The sequence below is a fragment of the Podarcis gaigeae genome (assembly GCF_964106915.1).
Source record: "Podarcis gaigeae genome assembly, chromosome: 7".
Taxonomy (NCBI): Eukaryota; Metazoa; Chordata; class Lepidosauria; order Squamata; family Lacertidae; genus Podarcis; species Podarcis gaigeae.
In genome coordinates, this window is record NC_139683.1 from 16,030,000 (window position 1) to 16,052,333 (window position 22,334).

Sequence of the window (22,334 nt, forward strand, 5' to 3'; positions counted from 1 at the left end):
AAAGTTGACCCAGGAGAGGAGAAAGGCATGGGGGGGGGGGTGGAATCAAACATTAAGGTGATTTGGTATCCTTTTATTCAATTTGTTAACAAAAGTGACTCAACTGCTGTGAGGTTCTACCATCCCCTGACATCCCAGCCACAATGGAGGCCCCCCTTTTTTCCCCCTTTCTTCCGCTGTTGTAAAGAATGACACTGCCGCTGTAAATTTATTGTTCTATTTATTGAAAATGACATTAATATATATATTTAAAAACACACTCCTTCTCCTAATCTCGTTGCAAAACAGCTCACCAGCGACTTCAGTTCCATCAGCTGTGTTAAAACATTCCCCCCCCCCTTTAAAAATTTGCCCCTCCTCACTTGAGCCCAAGCAAGTAATGGGGTCTGTGATGGTTTAGCAGGGAGCGCAAAGCCAGCCCAGCTTCTACACCCCAATATAAAAGACTGCACTTCAACCACTGAGCATCTTTCGAGCTGAATAACAGCAGGCAGACTTATGGATGCTTCACAGCACTCTCCTATTCATAAGTTTATAGCTTCAGTATTGTTTGAACATTTACAGAAGACTTAGATTGTATGGCGTACACTTCTGTTTGCATTGCTGTTTCTATAAAACGTGGAACTACATTTTTTATGAAAGGTGGACCAGGAGATTTATAAGGTTTGCTTTCTCACCTAGCAAGTGGGTCAGTCCACATCCTTCAGAGCAGGACGCAAACAGTCCAGTCTAAACTTAAAGTGGAGAACTGTACAAAAATGGGGCATTTGCCACCCAGAGGCCCATTGAAATATTCTGTACTGGGGCTCCACAATGTATGTGCTTCATAAGTAGAGCAACCTTTGAATGCTCATGTGAATTAGCTCCTAACATCACCTTTACTTCCACACAAGTCGATTTCAGCAAGCTAACTAGCGCAGCACACATTTCAGATACAACTTCTGTCCCGTTGCAACCTACTTTTTAAGTATTAGAAGCTTTTTCTTTTGTCAGGACACTCTGAAACCCCCACAGGAACCAGTTCATATGCCGAGGCCAACAGAAGAAAGAAAAAGAGACACTAATCTTCCTTTGAATACAAGTACCCAGTGCTAGCCTAACCGTGAAGTGGCATAACAGCAGTCAGGGCCTGCCTATGACATTTTGGCATTGGAGGCAACCCCCCCAAAATGGCACCCTGCTCTTCACTAGGGAAGAAGGGGTGAGTGAAGATCTACATCAGGAATGAGGGGAGGGGGCAGAGATTGGCATTGGGATTTCCTCTGTGAACCCTGCTGCCTGAAGCAGTCGCCTCACCTGACCTCATGTGTGGGCCGGCCCTGACATCCATGGTACAGAATCTCCCACTACTGACTCCTACTCCTGGCCATATTACCAGCTGCTTCAGGGCAGGGGTGCCCCCTTGGCAACGTCATACACCAGCAGAAAAAGGTGAGGTGGTAGCAGACTGGGAGGCAGGGACGTACAAAGTGGGGGGCGGAGGGGGCGGGCCACCCTGGGTGCCACTCAGGGGGTGACAAGATGGCCTCTGCCTCCCCCCAGCTGTAGAGCATCCGATGGCACGTGCAGTCCATATAGGCGCCGCTCGCTCACTGTCCATACAGGCTGATGCGCATGCGTACTCCATACGAGCTGCTGCACATGTGCAGTCCATACGGGATGCCACTTGTGCGACAGCCTGTACAGATGCCATGCAAGAGGCAGCCTGTACGGAGTGCACATGTGCGGCATCCCGTACAATTGCCACACATGTGCAGTACGTATGGGATGCCACACATGCACAGTACGTATGGGCTACTGCCCATACTCCGTACGGTGGCCGTGCAAGCAGCAGCCCGTACAGACACTGTGCAAGCGACAGCCCATACGGCCGCCATGCACACTCTGTACAGTCACATTGCAAGCGGCAGCCCGTACAGACACTGTGTAAGTGACAGCCCATTCGGCCGCTGCGCATGCGCACTCTGTACAGGATGCCGCACATGCGCACGTGGGCTGCCTCACCCCGGGTGCCGAAGACGGTTCCTCTGCCACTGCTGGGAAGAGGGAGAGAGAAAGTTTGTGTGTGCATTGGCTACAGCTGGAGCAGAAAATGGATGAGCTGCTTCAAGGGACAAGTGCTTTGCAAGGAAGAGAAAATAATAATGGGAAAGCATGTTTTCGCCTGCTGCAACTGTGATTGGCAAAAAAATTACGTTCCACCTTAAAAACTGGCTGCCGAAGGACTCACGTGCCCAACTTGTGTTTTGTATCAGCATTAAGATCCTTGGCCCATCACTCTTCAAGAAACACGCTGTGCTCAACTCCTGGCTGCAGATACCGGGGCGACAATAAGGCCAGTGCTCATCCAAGCATCTTGGCCCATGAATTTTGCAAACAGTTTGTTCAGCAAGAAGAACATGGAAACATGACCACAGGCAAGCAAATACATGAAGCTGAGGAACAAGAAGTTTTAGTGCTTGCAGAGCTTCTAAGAAACCATTATACTAATAAAAGAAACCCATGTTGAGCTGTTACATTTCTCCCCCCGGGACTAATATTACAACGGGGTGGCAAGGCTTGAAGAAAGATTTCAAGGAACTCCACAGGAACTGAACTGGGTCATTTACAGAACCAGATGGAAATCACATTACATATTTAAAGTACTTTTTCTTTCCCAAAAAGTAAAAAGAGACACCCAGCAGGGTAATATTGTTCGCTGCCGATTTCCACGCTTCGCTTTTAAGGAACTTTTTACATATTAAATATTCACCCCCTTTTGGAAATAGTCATAAGTTTTGTGTTTTCAATCAGCCAGCTCGGCGGAGCTTTCTATAGAAAGTGTTGTTATCCTGAGGACAGTTGCCATGGCAAACACAGTTCGTGACGGACATCACAGGGTGCCTGATGATGTTGCCTTCAGGGCAGCGGAAATCCACGTGGATGGTTTTCGTGGCCCGGGGGGTGCAACAGCGTCCGTCACTGCAGATGCCACAATAACGGGGTTTATACAGGTGGATGCTGGTGCAGTTGTCGTACTTCAAGTGGACAGGTGTCGGAGACTTCTTGGTGCGGACGCACCTCTTCCCCTTCTAATAGGGAGAAGAAGACATGACACAACAGACATGCAAAAGTTAATAGTGACCTAGCACCGCCATGTCTGAACGAAGCTTTGAGGGAGTGAAGCAGTGTCTCCACCTCCATCGTTCACCCCGGACCCTGAGGTCCACCTCTGAGGGCCTTCTGGCAGTTCCCTCACTGCAAGGTTACAGGGAACCAGGCAGATGGCCTTCTTGGTAGTGGCACCCACCCTGTGGAACACCCTCCCATCAGATGTCAAAGAAATAAACAACTACAGTGGTACTTCAGGTTAAGTACTTAATTTGTTCCGGAGGTCCATACTTAACCTGAAACTGTTCTTAACCTGAAGCACCACTTTAGCTAATGGGGCCTCCTGCTGCTGCCGTGCTGCCGGAGCACAATTTCTGTTCTCATCCTGAAGCAAAGTTCTTAACCTGAAGCAATATTTCTGGGTTAGCAGTGTCTGTAACCTGAAGCGTATGTAACCCGAGGTACCACTGTATCTGGCTTTTAGAAGACATCTGAAGGCAGTCCTGTTTAGGGATGTTTTTAATGTTTGATGTTTTATTGTGTTTTAAGTATTCTGTTGGGAGCCGCCCAGAGTGGCTGGGGAAATCCAGCCAGATGGGCAGGGTATAAATAATCAATTTATTATTATTATTATTATTATTATTATTATTATTATTATTATTATTATTATTGCTCTAGGCATGCAATGAGCATTAGAAGCAAAAAAATAAAAATAAAAAATGCACTTATTTCACTAAATGCCCCTGCTTGATTGGCTGTGTGGGGAGAAGAGGCAAACAAAATCGATTTTGAACAGATCTGCCACTAGGAACACCTTGGGAGGAGAGACCTCATTTTTGAGAAAGGCAGCAGATGGGAGTGTTGTGCTCCTGCTTTCTAGACTGAAATTAGTAAGAATACAACGGTGCAGCTTGAAGCAGAAATGAAGCTTGAATCTCGGGCGGCATATAAATTTAATAAATAAATAAATAAAATAATAATAATAACAACAATATCACTAAGGGTGTTCAAGAAAGCATGTCCACCTTTCTCCCCTCCAAAGCCAGTGTTTTACGGTGCTTGGCTTCTGGGAGAAGTAGCTAGTGCAAAAGAACCATGCAGAGGGCTGGCTGTACGCAGCGAGAGTCTGATCCATACCTTATCTGGCAGGCGAGCACTTTCGCAAGGCCGCACCTCACAGAGCCTGGTCTGTTTCACCATCTCGCACGCTGCGTTCTTGTTGGTGACCCGAGTGGAGAAGCCCATCCCGCAGCTCGTGGAGCACGCACTCCACTCTGTCGTCTGCTCAATGCAGTTGGAACTTGAATCGGATGCGTCGATCCCAAGGGTGGCTTCTTGTCTGTACGCTAAAGGGCAGGTGGTGGTTAAGAAAACAAACAAACCTGGGTTACTGTCAGGCTTCAGGCAATTGGCTTCCTCCTCCATGGTGAAGGGCAGGAAATAAATTGAATATTATTAATTATTTACATTAATAGTGGTGAAATATACTCGGAGTCGAGTGTGGATTTCATGCTCTTTATTCAGCTCATAGTAGTGAGGAATGGAATTTCCCCTGAAATGTCTGCTTTATATACATTATTTACACAATGGGCCCCACGTGATTTACTATGAAACTAATGAAGTTTATGCTTCAAGGCCCCTAATCTGGAGGGGCCCGAGATGCAACTCTGGTCCATGTTGCTTTTTTTTAAAAAAAATGGGTCTAGTAGACCCAATTTGAGTCACGTGACTTAAACTGATTAACTTCTTGTTGTGTATATTTCAACAATCCCGGAGTTTGAGTCAGTAGCACAGATTGTCTAAAGTGTTGCAGTAGGTTGACTAATGTCATTCCCCTGCCTTTTAAACAGAGATCAAGAAGAATAACAAGGAGTTTAGGGAAGTACTTGTGTGGACACCGAAAACATAAACTCTCGGAAAAATTGTGGCAGACGATCTGTCGTGAAACAACCTCATTGAAGGTGATAACAGTGGTTAACCCAGATCATTGCTGGTTGTGAAGGTGGACCCTATAACAGCTCAGGCTTCATGGCTCCCCAAATGTAGGTCCACCATGGAGGAGTGGAGGTACACCTCTCAGCTTAACCCGCATCACAAGGTTGGTGCACAGCTGTCAACGTTTCCCTTTTTTAAAGGGAAATTCCCTTATACCGAATAGGATTCCTTGCAAGAAAAGGGAAAAGTTGACAGCTATGGGTTGGTGCAAGGGGAGAGTGTGTGTCAGAGGTGGGGAGAAAAGGCCCATGCATTTCAGCTTTTTGGAGGAAAAGGTGGGGATAAAATAAACAGTTCTCTCCACCTTCTGCATCTGTTTTTGTCAGGGCAACTACACATGGTGCTCACCTTTCAGCTTAGCCAGCCATATCTGCTGTGTAAACTTCCATCATGGGATTTCAGCTATGCTTGTTTATGGTTTGTCCAAACGTAATAGAACTTGATTTCTTTATGTCTAGGGCCATAAAGTAATTCCACTAAATAAAATTATTACTTGCCAATTTTTAAAACCCACGCACGCTTATATAGGCAAACTCTTGCCCAATGATGAGAAAGGACTTCCAGAGGGTTTATTACACTGTCCCATTGACATCATGGCATGCTCTTTAAGCTGTAAAAAATGTAAACATTACTAAGGTTTTATGGGCAGGGGAATCAAGAGATAGGAAACTAACTGGATGTGACAGCCGTGAGAAGTGACCTTGAGAAGGCTATGATGCCACAAGGCTTTTAAAAAGAGACATTTGGACTTATGGCCTCCTTAAGGAGTCTGAGAAAGTTTTGTGTAAAGCTTTTTTGCTCCTCTGAAACCAATATAAAAGTATGTTTCCTCATTCTCCTGTACGTAGCGTGGTGCCCCAAAACACCATAGCCTCCCAGACCGACTTCTGAAAGCACAGGAGGATGTTTACTAAGTTATAAGGTACCTTACTCCATGGGGCAAGAGAACAGAGGCTGTTATCTGCAATAAGCAGCAGAGTGAAGTGGTAGAATCGACAGTGCCACTTCGAATTACAGATGGGGAAAACCGAATGCTCACCTAAATTGACTCCTCCATGTAACACCATATAGGTAAAGGTAAAGGTAAAGGTACCCCTGCCCGTACGGGCCAGTCTTGACAGACTCTGGGGTTGTGCGCCCATCTCACTCAAGAGGCCAGGGGCCAGCGCTGTCCGGAGACACTTCCGGGTCACGTGGCCAGCGTGACAAAGCTGCATCTGGCGAGCCAGAGCCGCACACGGAAACGCCGTTTACCTTCCCGCTGGTAAGCGGTCCCTATTTATCTACTTGCACCTGGAGGTGCTTTCGAACTGCTAGGTTGGCAGGCGCTGGGACCGAGCAGCGGGAGTGCACCCCGCCGCAGGGATTCGAACCGCCAACCTTTCGATTGGCAAGTCCTAGGCGCTGAGGCTTTAACCCACAGCGCCACCTGCGTTCCAACACCATATAACACCGGTCCTAAAGGATCTTCACTGGCTCCCAGTGCGTTTCTGAGCACAATTCAAAGTGTTGGTGCTGACCTTGAAAGCCCTAAACAGCTGTGGCCCTGTATGCCTGAAGGAGCATCTCCACCCCCATTGTTCAGCCTGGACACTGAGATCCTCCTCTGAGGATATTCTGCTAGTTCCCTCACTGCAAGAAGTGAAGTTACAGGGAACCAGGCAGAGGGCCTTCTTGGTAGTGGCGCCTGCCCTGTGGAACGTCCTCCTATCAGATGTCAAGGAAATAAACAACTATCTGACTTTTAGAAGACATCCGAAGGCAGCCCTGTATCGGGAAGCTTTTAATGTCTGATGCTTTATTATTTTTTATATATATTCTGCAAGCCACCCAGAGTAGCTGGGGAAACCCAGGCAGCTGGGCGGGGTACAAATAATAAAATTATTATTATAAAATTATTATTAAGCAGAACACCAGGAGGGGATAAGGCTGGAATTTCTCCCAGGTGGGGAGCACTGTAATAGCAAGCATAAGAGTGGCCCAATTGATGTGGGATGCCTTGTCATGCACTGGGCCCCAACAATGTACTGTTTTAGGCAGATGGCAAAGATGCAGCTGTTTCAAAACTTCCTCCAACAGATTATTTTTCTGGTTTGTTCTGATACCCTTTCTCCCGATGCTGGCTGGAACAACCCAGTCAGATGGGCAGGATACAAGAAATTTATTATTACCATTATCATTGTTATTGCAGTATTGTGGTTTTCATCTTTTAATTGGTTTTCTACTTCATGGGTGGGTTTGGAATGCGGGGTTAGTATATTTAAGATTGATGTGACATCCTGGTTCATCAGTTGCCCTTTGAGTTGATTTTGGGAAACTAGGAAAGAAACATTTCAAAGACAACATCTTCTGTTAAGTTAAAAAGGTAAAGGTAAAGGATTCCTGATGGTAAAATCCAGTCGCAGATGACTCTGGGGTTGCAGCGCTCATCTCATTTTACAGGCTGAGGGAGCTGGCGTTTGTCTGCAGTTTTTCCTGGTCATGTGGCCAGCATGACTAAGCTGCTTCTGGTGCAACAAAAACACCGAAACCAGAGGAGCACGCGCCGTCTACCTTCCCTCCAGAGTGGTACCTATTTATCTACTTGCACTTTTGGGCGTGCTTTCAAACTACTAGGTTGGCAGGAGCTGGGACAGAGCAATGGGAGCTCATCCCGTCATGGGGATTCGAACCACCGACCTTCTGATTGGCAAGCCCAAGAGCCTCAGTGGTTTAGACCACAGCGCCACCCACATCCCTTCTGCTAAGTTAGGCCATTGCAAAAGAACCCAGAAGAACTAGCTTTTGAACTCCCAGGTGGCTTACCTGCCATTGCAAATCCTCCGACGTCCACATCTGCTTTGGGGTCGCACGACCACTGCTCACAGCACTCCTTGGGGACCTCAATTTTCCTTGGGAAGGGGCAGTTGGGCCCAGGAAGCAGCAAGTCGAGGCTGCAGAGGGGTATGCAGCCAATCTGCCCATCTTGGCAAGTACAGTGGTATTTGCAGCTCGGCTGGAACGTCTCGCCACTCCGGTAAATAATCCCATCGAACACGCAGTTGTCTCCTTCGAGGTCTGAAGCAAAGAAGGGAAACATTTGAGTTGTGAAGACCTAGCACAGACACCAGAGCATTTTAAGCTCCTGTTTCTGCCCTATTGTCATGAAGACAACATGCATATAGCTATGCAAGGAAACCCTGTGACACAGAGAGTCAGAAAAGTGTTTGTTTGGAAGGCTTGCAGGTCAACTATGGCAGACCTAGGTCTGCACTGTGGTGTTGTGGTTAGAATTCCGGACTAAGACCTGAGAGACCAGGGTTCAAATCCCCACTCAGATGTGAAGCAGTTTGGGTGACCTTGGGCAAGTTGCTGTCTTATTTTTACAGCAAACCTATAAGGCAGGGTAAGTCTAAAATGGAGACTAGGAAAACCATGTATGCCACCTTGAGTTCCTTGGAAGAAAGGTGGGATATAGCTCAATGAATAAATCCTTATTTGCATTCTTGAGAGTTTCAAAGCATTTTCATACAGGACACTTAAAGTTTGCTGTTTGAGATCTTAATAGGGGCTGCAGGGTATATTTTTTATTTTAAAGATTTATACGCCACTTTTTATCTTCAGAATCTCCCAAATGGGGTATCTAGCTGTTTTTGGACTACAATTCCCATCATCCCTGACCACTGGTCCTGCTACCTAGGGATGATGGGATTGTAGTCCAAAAACAGCTGGAGACCCAAGTTTGGGAAACCCCGCAAGCAGCACAGAATAGAATAGACTCGGGGTTCCCCAAATTGTGGTCCATGAAGCTTCATTTACGTACTTTGTGGCTGAAGACGGGAGATGGTGCGTGCATCTGTTGTATTAAATATTCATATTGATTTTAATTTTAATTTTCATTATGGTAATGCAAGAAAATATAGCACATAATAAAAAAGCAATTAAAATGAGATTAAAAAATAATATCACATCTAACACTGAGCACTGCAATTGCTACAACAGGCAGAAAAAGCATTAAGTGGTCTGCCAAGACCTCCAGCAATTTTCTAGAGGTATGAGAGAGAGAAAAGTCAAAGGACCCCTAGAATTTGATACAAAACCTCTCTCAGATGGGGTGGGGGCAGCAAAGGGATACTGAAACAAGTGTGGTGTCAAAGCTACTCTCTGGAGCTCCAGCTGCCAGGCTTATGGGTACTATTTATTTACATATAAAATATTTCCACCCCTCTTTTTAGCTACAAGGGCTTGCAGATGATTTTTATTTTATTTTTTTAAAAAGCAGCCCCTGCCCTCAGGGACTTGCGATCAAAAGGAAAAGCGAATGAGGAGGGAGAAGGAAAAAAAGCAAACTCAGACACCCAACCTTAAAATTAGAAAAATATTCTCATGACAAAGTTGGAAACTGTTCAGGGAAAGAAGACGAAGAGTTTGGATTTGATATCCCGCTTTATCACTACCCGAAGGAGTCTCAAAGCGGCTAACACTCTCCTTTCCCTTCCTCCCCCACAACAAACACTCTGTGAGGTGAGTGGGGCTGAAAGACTTCAGAGAAGTGTGACTGGCCCAAGGTCACCCAGCAGCTGCATGTGGAGGAGCGGGGAATCGAACCCAGTTCACCAGATTGCGAGTCCACCACTCTTAACCCCTACACCACACTGGCTCTCCTGTAGTGGCCCTGCTTCCTTTCTGTTCCACTTCCGAATCCCAACGAAATGGCTATTGCGAGGCAATCACTGAACAAAATCTCTAAAGACGTCTGCTCCCCCAGCAGAGCTGATGGAATAGCATTCTTCCCTTCTCTCCTCTGTGCAACCTTAGGGCAAATATTCCTATCCAGGAAGTCTTCTGCCAGGCAGTACCTGTTGCCTCAGGGTGGGGCAACGCATGCAAGCTGGAAGGAATGCAATTCCCTTCTCATGTTTAGATAGCAAGACAGCTAAGAGATTGACTTCTTTTCTAAATTCTGCATCATCTCTTGCAAACATGAAAACATGAGAGCAAACCATCGCCTATGAGCATGTTCTCTGTCTTTGGTAACAAACACAACCAAAGTGTTCCCAAAATTAGGCTGGTCATGTAACCAAATGGTTCCAGAGATGGTTTCAAGCCAGGTCGTTTTCTTATATTGTTCCTTCCATTAAATGTCCTGCACTAAGTAGTATGTAGGGACGCGGGTGGCGCTGTAGGTTAAACCATAGAGCCTAGGACTTGCCGATCAGAAGGTCGGCGGTTCGAATCCCTGCGACAGGTTGAGCTCCCGTTGCTCAGTCCCTGCTCCTGCCAACCTAGCAGTTCGAAAGCACGTCAAAGTGCAAGTAGATAAATAGGTACCGCTCCAGCGGGAAGGTAAACGGTGTTTCCATGCACTGCTCTGGTTCGCCAGAAGCGGCTTAGTCATGCTGGCCACATGACCCGGAAGCTGTACGCCAGCTCCCTCAGCCAATAAAGGGAGATGAGCGCCGCAACCCCAGAGTCGGCCACGACTGGACCTAATGGTCAGGGGTCCCTTTACCTTTACTAAGTAGTATAACACTTTCTTTACCAAAGCAGTTGAGATAAGAAAACCAATCCAACTCAGAAGCAGCTCTGCAAAATCAAGAAATCTGCATTTCCCTCCTAATTTGAGTTCAGTACAGATTTTAAGTATGCAATCAGCTTTTTTTTTTAAAAAAAGAAATAAAATCCCTAAAATATGGCCCGGTTCACACCTCTAAAACAGGGTTCATTATATTATGAGTTAGCATTATTTGTGAACGTTTGTCAGGATATGGCTTGCTTACTGCAAGTAAACCATGTCCTGAAGCCATGGTTTGTTATTATTGACTTAGAAACCTTGGTTTGTTTGGCCTCCCCATTCCAGATGCTCATCAAGCTACAAAGGCATGAACACTTGGAAAGCAAGCCCAACTTTTTTTTGGGGGGGGGTCCATGTCTGATCATCTGTGGGACAACTCATGGTTTACTTGTGGTTTGTTAAACAAGCCACAGTTTAGTGTTATCTGTGACCCAGGCCAATGAACTTCAAATATCTGTATTATTTCATCTGTGGTTATGCAGAATACCCTCCCCACTGCTCCTTTTTATTCCTTTCAGTTTCTTGTTTTCCCCAGGATCTCCTTATCCTTTACACCCTCTGTTGTGACATTGCTTCTGCCTCCATCCCCAGCGAACGTCAAGCTTTGTACAATTTGTCTTCCTTTCCAACCAGCATGAAATTAAGGCTGCTAACTAGACTCACATGTTTGTAAAGTTCCAGTTGCAGATCGAAGCGTTTTTGCATGAAATTCTTCATCTCCAGATTGGAAACTGGGTCAACATTCCTCAAAACATGCAGCAAATACATGTTACAAACACAAGATACATTCCAGAGTTGTGAAGTCATTAAGTATTTGGAGCTGGGAAGGAATCTAGATTATGCACTGGGATGTCCACATCTGACTAGATCCTGCTCAGTTAAGGCATATCATACAAAGCTCAGCTGTGGACGCTTTTAAGTGGTATTAACAAAACCCATCAAGAAATCCCTGTGTGGCAGAATGGGGAAAGGAAGCCTTAGCAGGAAGTTGTTCTACTTTAAGAAGAAGAAAGATATAGGTTCTTGCACCAGCCTCCCAAGTAGTTGTACACAAACCACGCTCAGCTCCAGCCCCCTATCTGACCATAAGGATGGCTGCTGCAAGATTACTCTCTCTCTCTCTCTCTCTCTCTCTCTCTCTCTCTCTCTCTCTCTGTGTGTGTGTGTGTATATATATATATACACACATATATATATGATTACACATATTCTACAGCTCCTCCAAGCAGCTCAGAGTGGCACCAATGACCACACCAGTGCCCATTATGACTGGTAGGGTGGCAGGTAAGGAGGCCCACAGTAGGTGGCGCCAGAGCAAATGACAGACAGAACCAGCTGATTCTACTTTTGTCCCCTGCTGCCTCCTCTTTGCTGAGATCTACAAGGGCAACACTGAGATTAAAGAGGAAGCGGACAGCCAGGTTGTTGGTAGGGAGACAGGAAAGTGGGGGTTGCCTGAGGTTGGTGGGGCAGAGTCCCACCCCACTTTCAGACCAGCCTCCACTGCTCCCCATGCATTCCATCCTCCTGAGTACTTTACAAGGCAGGTAAGGCCAAGAGAAAGCGATCAGCCCAAGTTCACCAGGTGAACTTCTAAAGGAGGTGAAGGATTTGAACCTGGGTCTCCCTAACCCAACCAAGGCACTCTGCAAATGCCAAGTGTTGCTGTTAACGTTGCAAATTGTCCACCGCTAAAAGCCTGTCTCCTTTTGCACCTGGTCACACCATTCGTTACACAAATACACTTTCCCTCATTACTGAGAGGAGATATGAGATACATCCATCTTCAAAGATCTCAAGGGCTGTCACATGGAAGATGGAGCAAGCTTCTTTTCTCCTGCTCTGGAGGGTAGGATTTGAATCGAGGGCTTCAACTTACAAGAAAGGAGATTACAACTAAACATCAGGAAGAACTTTCTGAAGGTAAGATATGTTAGACAGGGCGACAGTCTCCCACGGGAAGTTGTGGACTCTCCTTCCTTGGAGAATCCTCTGAAAAAACAATCTCTCAAAGGACCTGTTGATGGCATTTTACCATTGTACTGTGGAGAGTGTATTAACTTATGGTCTGTGTGTGAGAGCTGCACGGCCAGGGAAAAAAACAATGCTGTCCAGGGTTGTAAAGACTGCAGAGAGAATAACTGGGTGCACTCTTCCCACCTTGGATCAAATCTATGCTGCCAGGTGCCATAAAAAAGCTGCAGAGATAGTGCAGGATAGTACGCACTCCAGAAATGATCCTTTTCAGCTTCTGCCTTTTGGAAGAAGGTACAGGGTTATAAAGACTAGGACTAGCCTCCTGAGAAACAGTTTTTATCCAAATGCGATTTTGGTTTTAAACGCAGTGTAAGGTAGTCTCTGTGGGAGTATATTGTATTTAATTATGGGGTATCAGAGTTTTTAGGGGGTTAACCAGGCTGGGATAGTTGGGATAGCAGGCTTGTTGGCTGTTGAATGTCTAATGTAGATTTTTTTTCAATTTCGTTGTTCTGTATGGGACAATGACAATAAAGATTATCGTATGGTAAAAGCAGATGTTGTATGACCATCTGCCATGGATGCTTTAGCTGAGATTCCTTCATTGCAGGGGGTTGGACTAGATGACCCTTGGGGTCCCTTCCATTTCGACAATTCTATGATCTTCTACCATCAGAGGAAGGCAGAAAGCCCAGGTTTCATTCCCTCGTATCTCCAGGCAGGATCTGGGAGAGAACCCTGCCTGAGAGCCACTGCCAGTCAGGGAATACAGCACCAATGGTCCTAAAATCAGAATTTTAGAGCTGGAAGCTAACCCCATGGTCATCTAGTCCAACCCCAGGCCGCTGCACCATCGTTTTAGAAATTAAGTAGTGATCTATGGAAGTGAGAGCTGGACCGTAAAGAAGGCTGATCGCCGAAGAATTGATGCTTTTGAATTATGGTGCTGGAGGAGACTCTTGAGAGTCCCATGGACTGCAAGAAGATCAAACCTCTCCATTCTGAAGGAAATCAGCCCTGAGTGCTGACTGGAAGGACAGATCCTGAAGCTGAGGCTCCAATACTTTGGCCACCTCCAGAGAAGAGAAGACTCCCTGGAAAAGACCCTGATGTTGGGAAAGATGGAGGGCACAAGGAGAAGGGGATGACAGAGGACGAGATGGTTGGACAGTGTTCTCGAAGCTACCAGCATGAGTTTGACCAAACTGTGGGAGGCAGTGGAAGACAGGAGTGCCTGGCGTGCTCTGGTCCATGGGGTCACGAAGAGTTGGACACGACTAAACGACAACAACAGTGGGGGAAGAACAGAGAGAGATCGAGTGCGGGAGGAGGACATGTCCCCCACCCCACCCCAAAAACTTGCCACTTACCCACGCAGACCCCCAAGCCAGCCTCGCTCCCTGCGTCGCGGTGACAGTGGAGGGCGCTGCTCTCATCGCAGGGCATCAGCCGCGAGCAGCTCTCCCCGCGCTGCCGAGCGCACGTCGGGCAACAAGCGCAGCCGTCCAGCACCGTCGGCACGCCGGGGGCGCAAGCGGGCGGCTCGGCGGGGCAATCGCACGGTAGCCGGCACTCGGGCTCCTCGTGGCCGCGCACCTGGAAGGGAGGGGCGGGGAAGGGAAGGAGAGAGAGACAAGCACCGTCAGCAAAGGCCCTTCGTGGTTCCGCGGGTCTCACGTCGAGCGAGCGGAGGGACTGCGTCGCTGCTGCGCGCAAGCAAGCAAGCCGCATTCACCTTGCACAGGAGGAGGAAGAGGAAGGGGAGGAAGGCGTGGCGCAGGGCGATCCTGACTCCTCGCGACGGCGCCGCGCACTCCGGCTCCGCGCTGCGCTCCGCACCCCCCATCGCGATGGATGCGCATCGCCACACGCGCGCATCCGTCGGGGCAGGTTATATACAGCGCCTCGGCGCTCCTCGCCCTGCCATTGGACAGTGCCGGGGCGACTTGGGTCCAATCCCATTCCTTGGTGTCAAGTTCGGGGGAGGGAGAGGCGGGAGGTGATCGGTAAATGATCTGCTCTCCCGTGTAACGGTGGAAACGCGCGTGGTACCTGGGATCAGGGAATCGACGCCTCTAATTTTCCAAAGGGGAGCTCGTCCTTTCTTAGGGGAGGGGAGGGGAGGCGGGGGAGTAGTTCCTGAGAACTAAAGTGAAAGTACACTGTGGCTAAGACGTTGGGTTTGAAGATCTGGGAAACCCAGAGGATGGAAGATGTTCCTGCTCGGTGAATGAAATGGCCAAGCTGCTCTACACAGTGTCAGCCCAAGAGGAGAAAGGAAAAACACACAATAATTTATTATTAATACCCTGCCCATCTGGCTGGGCTTCCCCAGCAGAATATTAAAACACAATAAAGCACCAAACATTAAAAAACTTCCCTAAACAGAGCTGCCTTCAGATGTCTTCTAAAAGTCAGATAGTTGTTTATTTCCTTGACATCTGATGGGAGGGCATTCCACAGGGCGGGTGCCACTACCGAGAAGGCCCTCTGCCTGGTTCTCTGAAACCTCACTTCTTGCAGTGAGGGAACAGCCAGAAGACCCTCAGAGCTGGACTTCAGTGTCCGGGCAGAATGATGGGGGTGGAGACGCTCCTTCAGGTATATAGGGCTGAGGCTGTTTAGGGCTTTAAAGGTCCACACCAACACTTTGTATTGCGCTCGGAAACGTGTTGGGAGCCAATGTAGGTCTTTCAGGACTGGTGTTATGTGGTCTTGGCGGCCACTCCAGAAAACCCTCAAACGGCCCCGAAATGGCAGTCCTTGCAAACTCCATCGCTGCCAACCCATCAGGAATCAAGGCGATGATGCAATTCACAAGGGAGCCAAGGAACCTAGGATGGCAGGAGATTCTCCCAACAAGGGATGGGTAAATCTGTCAAGTTAAAGGTTTCTCTTGCTTTCTCATTTTTTCCAACCTAAATTTCAGTTCTCCATAATTCCACATCAGTTTGGTGATTTTCTCCATTCAAAGGTCCTCATGAAAACCCTCCAGCATTTTCACAAGACTTTCTCCCCAAATACATAACTTTGTATGCAGTTCTGCCTAACGAACATGTTTTTTTTTTTTTTGCAAAGCAATCTCCCCTAATATAATGCATGTTTGTGTGTTATTTCCACCAGTATATGCACATGGCCTCATCATCACCCCGCACAAAACAAAGAGCAGATCTTTCGCAGTCTGTGACTGTATTGGAACCGTTTTTTTAGACTTTTTTGTTTTGTTGTTTTATAACTTGGTTGTTTGCTGCCCTGAGATCCTTTGGGGGGAAGAGTAGGCTAGAAAACTAATAAATAAATGTTAACATGCAAAATGATGCCCCAATCCACCAGCCCCAGGACACAGCTAGCAATGACCAAATTCCTCTATGCTCCTCATGCTCCTAGATATACATCATATTTAATGCACCATGCAATTTCCCCCAGGCTTTGAAGTTGCAATTTAAATCCTGGTGGCTGTTTTGTGTGGGGGCGTTTTTTCATAGCTTACTTGGTTTCATGTTTTTGCTTTGTAATTGTTTAAGCCTTTTGGTAAACCACTCCGACTGAAAGGAAGCATAAAAGTCTTCTAACAAATGAAACACTTGTTCGATATTGAGCTTAAGTGGATTCACATGTAATAATTAAGAAGAAAACATTTGTGGACAGTACGACTGAACTAGAATTATCCATTCATTCCTACAATAGTCCAAGATATCTTGTGGGCTTTCATAATGGTTCCGAAACCACAAAACAAAACAGTAGGTCTCCCTGAAATTTCTCAGAACATGATTTTCTGTCCTCTCTCTCTCTCTCTCTCTCTCTCTCTCTCTCTCTCTCTCTCTCTCAAATCTCCTTTCTGGGAGATGCTGTTGAAGTGCTGGAGACTTCTAGTCTTTCCCTGGAGAATATTTGATGAATGTTGTTGTTTAGTCGTTTAGTCATGTCCGACTCTTTGTGACCCCATGGACCAGAGCACGCCAGGCACTCCTGTCTTCCACTGCCTCCCGCAGTTTGGTGCTGGTAGCTTCAAGAACACTGTCCAACCATCTCGCCCTCTGTCGTCCCCTTCTCCTTGTGCCCTCCATCTTTCCCAACATCAGGGTCTTTTCCAGGGAGTCTTCTCTTCTCATGAGGTGGCCAAAATATTGGAGCCTCAGCTTCAGGATCTGTCCTTCCAGTGAGCACTCAGGGCTGATTTCCTTCAGAATGGATAAGTTTGATGAATAGGTTTACCTAATTTCACCCTCCATGAATTTTGGGTCCTGTTTTAATCTTTTCAGATTATTTTAATATTGTCTTTGGAAGCAATGGGGGTGGCCCCTAATCCTTTCTGTTCTCCCCTTTAACACAAGCCTTCCTTCATCTACCAGTAGGAATAAAAAATGGAGTTTCGTTCAGCGTTACGTGAGCCAAGATTTCAAAGAGAATTTTCTGAAGGAGACAGTTGGAGAATTTCACCTCTCCCCACCAAGAATATTCAGCAAAATGCCTCTCTGCTCCCTATGCACATACAATTGGGCCACCCACCAATAGCATGTTCTACTAGCTTTTTTCACTAGTACAAGAAATAAATGTTCTGCGGGGGGGGGGGGTTCCCCACTCTCCTCACCTTTTGCATGCCCCACAAAGTTCCCAAAATCTGCTCCAGTGGGTTGTGGGAACCCCAGAACAGATTTAGGGGGTGGAGAGGGGAATAACATCCCATCTTGCAAGAGGGTGATTCTCTTGCTGACATAACCCTAGCCCTAGCACTATGGTGAATAAAACCCAAGAAGAATTTTGCAAGGCCATTTCTCTCAGCACGGAAACAAAAACCCAAACAGCTCTTCCACACCCATTTTCTGTTGAGCAGCCTCAGAACTAGTGAATGGCGCCAGGACTGCTAATCACAAGAAGTATTTCCACCCCCCCCTTTAAAAATGGCCTTTTCTTAAAAGATTCCTCTTTGAGAAGAGGTGGAAATCACGCATCAGTCATTCGTGAGATTCCTGGCAATGGGAATCCAGATTCCAAGCCACAGCGTTGCCTTACCCAACCTAAACCCAATCTAGATCCAGAACCGAATATTTGCTTCCTTGACCTGCCTCCATCCATAACACATCTGAGCTAGTGGTGATAGTTCTGAATCAAGCCGTGCCAAAGGATTAGAGAGCAAAATCTCTCTGGCCTGTCTTAGGAAATAAATGTCTCGCACGCTGTAATTTATTGCTGGTCTAAATATGTGTTTCAGCACTTTTCAAGCTTTCTCCTCCTCATATCCTAAGAGGAAGAGGTGAAGGTGGACCCGTATTCCAAAATGCCACAATATCAGGTATAAATCAGCATTTTAAAAGAGCTCTCTTGGTTCAGACAATAAATCAATTTATCCCAGGGATGGGGAACCTGCAGCTCTCCAGATGTTGCTGGACTACAGCTCTCCCCAATCCTGACCCTTGGCCATGCTGGCGGCAGCAGATGAGACCTGGAGTCCATTAACATCTGGAGGGCCATAGGTTCTCCATCCCTGATTTAGTCTAGGACTATGTTTTGGAAAGCTTGTAAACAAAGCAAGAAGGCCAACAGCCCTCCTTTGTTGTTCGTTCCGGTATCAGGTATTTAGAGATACCGTATTTTTCACTACCTAAAACGCACCTGACCAGAAGACGCACCTAGTTTTTAGAGGTGGAAAACAAGGGGGGGAAATATTCTGAATGAAACAGTGGATGTATGATTTTTGTGGTTCATGCTGTGGCCACAGACATGATATGTGATTTGACAGTGAGTTTGGGGTAGCCCAATGCAAAAATCCTGAGAATCCATGTGGATCCATGCTTTGTAACCACGTTTTTGCACCATTGCGGCCCCACGAAACAGTGGATGCCTGTTTGTTTTTTTTTTGGTGCAGGCTATAGCCATGGACATGCTATGTGATCTGATGGTGAATTTAGGGTGACCCAATGCAAAAATCCTGAGGATCCATGGGCTTTTACCTCCTCCCTCCCAGGCAGCCTCCGCTAGCGTCCCTTATCTCTCTCCCGATCCCACCGATCAGCTGCTTCCTTTCAACACTCCCTTCCCTCTTGTTTGCCTTAGTGTCTTTTCCTTAGCTGGAGCAGTTTTTTTGCTCCTTCTTTTCTTCTAATTTATATCCTTATTGCTTTAGTCTTCCTGTTTCCCCCTTTGCAAGTTTGCTGTCTTTACCTCCCCCTTCCCAGGTAGCCTCCTTTATCTCTAGCGTCCCTTATCTCTCTCCCTGATCAGCAAATGATCAGCGGCTTTGTTTCAACACCCACTTCCCTCTTTCTAAAAAAAAAAAAAAAAAGCATGATCTGCTTTTTGCCCCTGGGCAATTTGGCTCCAGGGAGCACGCATTTGCTCCATAAGATGCACAGACATTTCCCCTTACTTTTTAGGAAGAAAAAAGGTGCGTCTTTATACTGCCTCTTAATATGGAGGTTTCCTTGAGCTATATCATCACATAGCAAACGTAGTTCTTCGGCTGCTCAAATGTCACCATCCATGCACCAGGGGAACGTATCAGAAGGGTAGGAGGAGCACCAAGTTTTGCAGAAGGAGAAGCAATACTTAAGGGGGGAAATGCTAAATTGGGGGTGATGACTGAGCATGCTCAGTGGGCACAAAATGCTGGCTGGTTATTGTAGAGCAGGATGGGAAACTGGGGGTGGGAAAGGGCATAGCTGCCTGGCTAGAACCCTGACAGGAGAATTCAAGGTGGCAGCATTTTGTTGTAGGTCCCACTTGAGATGGTTAGTAGTGTGGGGAATATGCAGTCAAATCTAACAGTGCGCATTCATGCTAGTTAGTATGTGAAGGCGTTAAGACCCACAGAGTTCTAAATTACTAGAGTAGTCTCTGTGATGTCACATCCCCTCTTCTTCAAGGAGGAAGGAAGTATTATTTCTTCTCTCTCTCTCTCTCTCTCTCTCTCTCTCTCTCTCTCTCTCTCTCTCTTTCAAACTAAAGAAGCTGAGCAGACTTCATGAGGCAGAAGCTCCTGTGCCCAGACTCCATGGTTGAAGATATCTTTTGCATTTTGTAACCAAGAATACCTTGCCTGTGTTGCTTCTGCTGTAGCATTGACAAATGCATGAGTGAGACCTGTGATTACTGTGAGTAAAGCATTTTAACTTACTAAACATTGTGGTCTATTCACTCCGAGAGGGGTAGAGATGAGGGAGCACAGTTTAAGCACATAATACTGAGACATTTAAAGGCCTAACAGCCTATATTTTCTGCACTTTGCATACGCTGCATAGATCTTCGTTCTAAACTCCTCTGGGGGGCTGTCTTAGCTAAAGAGTGAGTCAAGGCCCACACTTTAAAAATAAAAATAAAAATAAAACCAGGCAGCCAACCGTTTTTTCTTTGCCGTTCCCCACACATGTGGGAGTTCAGGATTAATTGGAATCCCTCAGTCATTTCCCAACATAATGTAGACACTTCTTCACACATCACATTATTAAGCTATAGAATTTGCTCCACTAGAAGGCTGTGGCCAATTTAGATGGCTTTAAAAGAGGATTGGACGGATTTGTGGAGGATAGGGCTATTCATGGCTACTCAATGCCACTGCTCAAAGCCATTGTACTTGGATCTTGTTTCATGGCGTGCTCTGGTCCATGGGGTCACAAAGAGTTGGACATGACTAAATGACTAAACAACAACAACAATTCAACTCAAATCATTGCACAGAAAACTAGCAAGGGGGTGGATTCCAGCCAAGCTAGCCCCCCTATGTTCTAAATGGAGGGAACTGGTACAGTCCAGGTACTGTGGTACAGTCAGCTCAGTAGGATCACAGTGAGAGCAATATTCTGGAAATATCTTTGCAAGTTGTTAGTATTTGCTAGGGGTGGAAAGGGAAGTTGAGTTGTGCTCAGAGGAAAATTGCAGGGGGCGAGGAGGGGAGGAGATGCTTCTAATTCAGAAAGAATGTTGTTTCATATTGGTAGTTTACAGGTTCAGTTGCATTTGGAACTTGACCATCCCCGCCTCCAGTCCCCAAACTCTCACAGCAATAATAATAAAATAAATGCTGTGATTTACAAGGGAAAAAAGTCTCCTTGGCTGCCTCTTCTGTAAAAGTTTTTCTTACTACCCCTGTTGACCATAAACCAGAACTATGTGGCCAACCAAATGATGGTTTTGGCCCAACATATTTTTTTTTCAGGACAAAAAAAGAGAGAAAAGAAATAGCGTGGAATTGTCTTGGCTTTAGAAAAAGAAGAAGAGAAAAGGAGTTTCGCTGGAATGTTATTGCCATGCCAAGATCAATAGGTCTCGTTATAAATAGCTCTGTGCAAATGTATGCCTTTGATGCCTATTTCAGTTGAATTTAGAATACTTAATGTGGAATTTACCTACAGATGTTTAATGCAATGGGTTACATATAGACTATGATGTCTTGTTGTGCTTTCAAACATATTTCACACAAATTCTCCTTCTTTCCAGAGGGAGAACTATGACTGCAAAACCCAGCTCCATTGGCTCACAGCTGGGATCAGTGGCTTCTTGACTCCTCCTAGCCCTTCCCATCCTGGCTACATAAGACGTGGGAGGTGAGTTAGCAAATCCCACTCCCTTACCAGCTGAGGGCAACTGCAGTTTGACCTCATCTTCTCTTAGAACAGCCTTCATCAGTGGCTGCATCTCTGAGACAGGTGAGGCATCAAAGCACCCTCCATCAGCCTGGCCTATGAGCCAACTGTCCCTTGGCTCCTCTCCTCCCAGAGCTGGCTGTCATCTCAGTAACCAAACCAACCATTCGTTATAATGACAGCTTCATGCAACATAAGAATTGATATCTGAATTTGCTGGTTTCCTATATTAGATTGCAATAACATATATTATTATTCCTTTGTACAGAACATCTTAGGTGTCCTTCCAGATACACACACACACACAGTGGTACCTCGGGTTACGGCCGCTTCAGGATACAGACTCCGCTAACCCAGAAATAGTACCTTGAGTTAAGAACTTTGCTTCAGGATGAGAACAGAAATCGTGTGGTGGCGGCGGTGCAGTGGAAGCAGGAGGCCCCATTAGCTAAAGTGGTACCTCAGGTTAAGAACGGATCTCCAGAATGAATTAAGTTCGTAACCAGAGGTATCACTGTATATATATTGCACATTCATGATTATTTATTCTAATGAAGGTACAGTGGTACCTCAGGTTACAAACACCTCGGGTACAAACACTTCAGGTTACAGACTCCACTAACCCGGAAGTAGTACCTTGGGTTAAGAACTTTGCCCCAGGATGAGAACAGAAATAGTGCGGCGGCAGCGGGAGGCCCCGTTAGCTAAAGTGGTACCTCAGGTTAAAAACAGTTTCAGGTTAAGAACAGACCTCCAGAATGAATTAAGTTTGTAACCAGAGGTACCACTGTATTGGGGAAGTTGGGTGTGATCCCACTTTCAATACGGGTTTCCTCGCAAAACTTTCAGGATGGCCATACCGCTTCATTTCCAATTGGTGCACCCCCGTAACATCCTGCTGAAACCCTGTAACCCTCTTTACCACAAATATTCTGGGGTGCTTTGTTGTTTTGTTGCACTGTGGTGCAAGAGTCTCTTTCCAGATGGCAATAAGACTGGGAAGGCATCACAGAACAACTAAGAACGTAGAGGGATGCATCGATGGTGCAATACCTGGGAACAAAAGTGCTCTCCCCTCCTGTGGCTTCCAACAGCTGGTATTCAGAAGCATTGTTGCAGGCTTCCTCAACCTCGGCCCT

The 22,334-nt window shown here is 46.4% G+C and overlaps 1 protein-coding gene and 1 long non-coding RNA gene across 3 annotated transcripts; one reads left to right on the forward strand and one right to left on the reverse strand.

Annotated features, from left to right (window-relative positions):
• Positions 1-203: 203 nt before the first annotated feature.
• CCN3 (cellular communication network factor 3) lies at positions 204-14,481 on the reverse strand. Of its 2 annotated transcripts, XM_083749336.1 has the most exons (7): positions 14,352-14,481; positions 13,987-14,212; positions 7,891-8,142; positions 4,228-4,436; positions 1,924-3,071; positions 1,449-1,882; positions 204-1,356 (listed from the first exon to the last, which is right to left on the reverse strand). In XM_083749336.1, exons 1-5 carry the CDS (start codon positions 14,460-14,462, stop codon positions 2,790-2,792), a joined length of 1,080 nt encoding a protein of 359 aa, XP_083605462.1. In that variant the 5' UTR covers positions 14,463-14,481; the 3' UTR covers positions 204-1,356; positions 1,449-1,882; positions 1,924-2,789. The 2 variants fall into 2 exon arrangements, with proteins under 2 accessions (XP_083605462.1, XP_083605461.1); XM_083749335.1 differs by having other exon boundaries at positions 204-1,882.
• On the forward strand, positions 11,849-21,407 carry LOC310849325. The gene is made up of 4 exons (XR_014566857.1): positions 11,849-12,186; positions 17,829-17,909; positions 19,562-19,707; positions 21,050-21,407. It is a non-coding gene; the product is annotated as an uncharacterized lncRNA (long non-coding RNA).
• Positions 21,408-22,334: the final 927 nt, after the last annotated feature.

Excerpts from the sequence above, each read along its gene's own strand:
- CCN3 (XM_083749336.1), bottom strand. The coding sequence starts at position 14,462 with ATGGGGGGTGCGGAGCGCAGCGCGGAGCCGGAGTGCGCGGCGCCGTCG. Across the intron at positions 4,437-7,890 it reads CGGAGGATTTGCAATGGCAG|CGTACAGACAAGAAGCCACC; the intron begins GTAAGCCACCTG and ends CCTGCCCTTTAG. Across the intron at positions 3,072-4,227 it reads GTGCTCGCCTGCCAGATAAG|AAGGGGAAGAGGTGCGTCCG; the intron begins GTATGGATCAGA and ends TCTCCCTATTAG.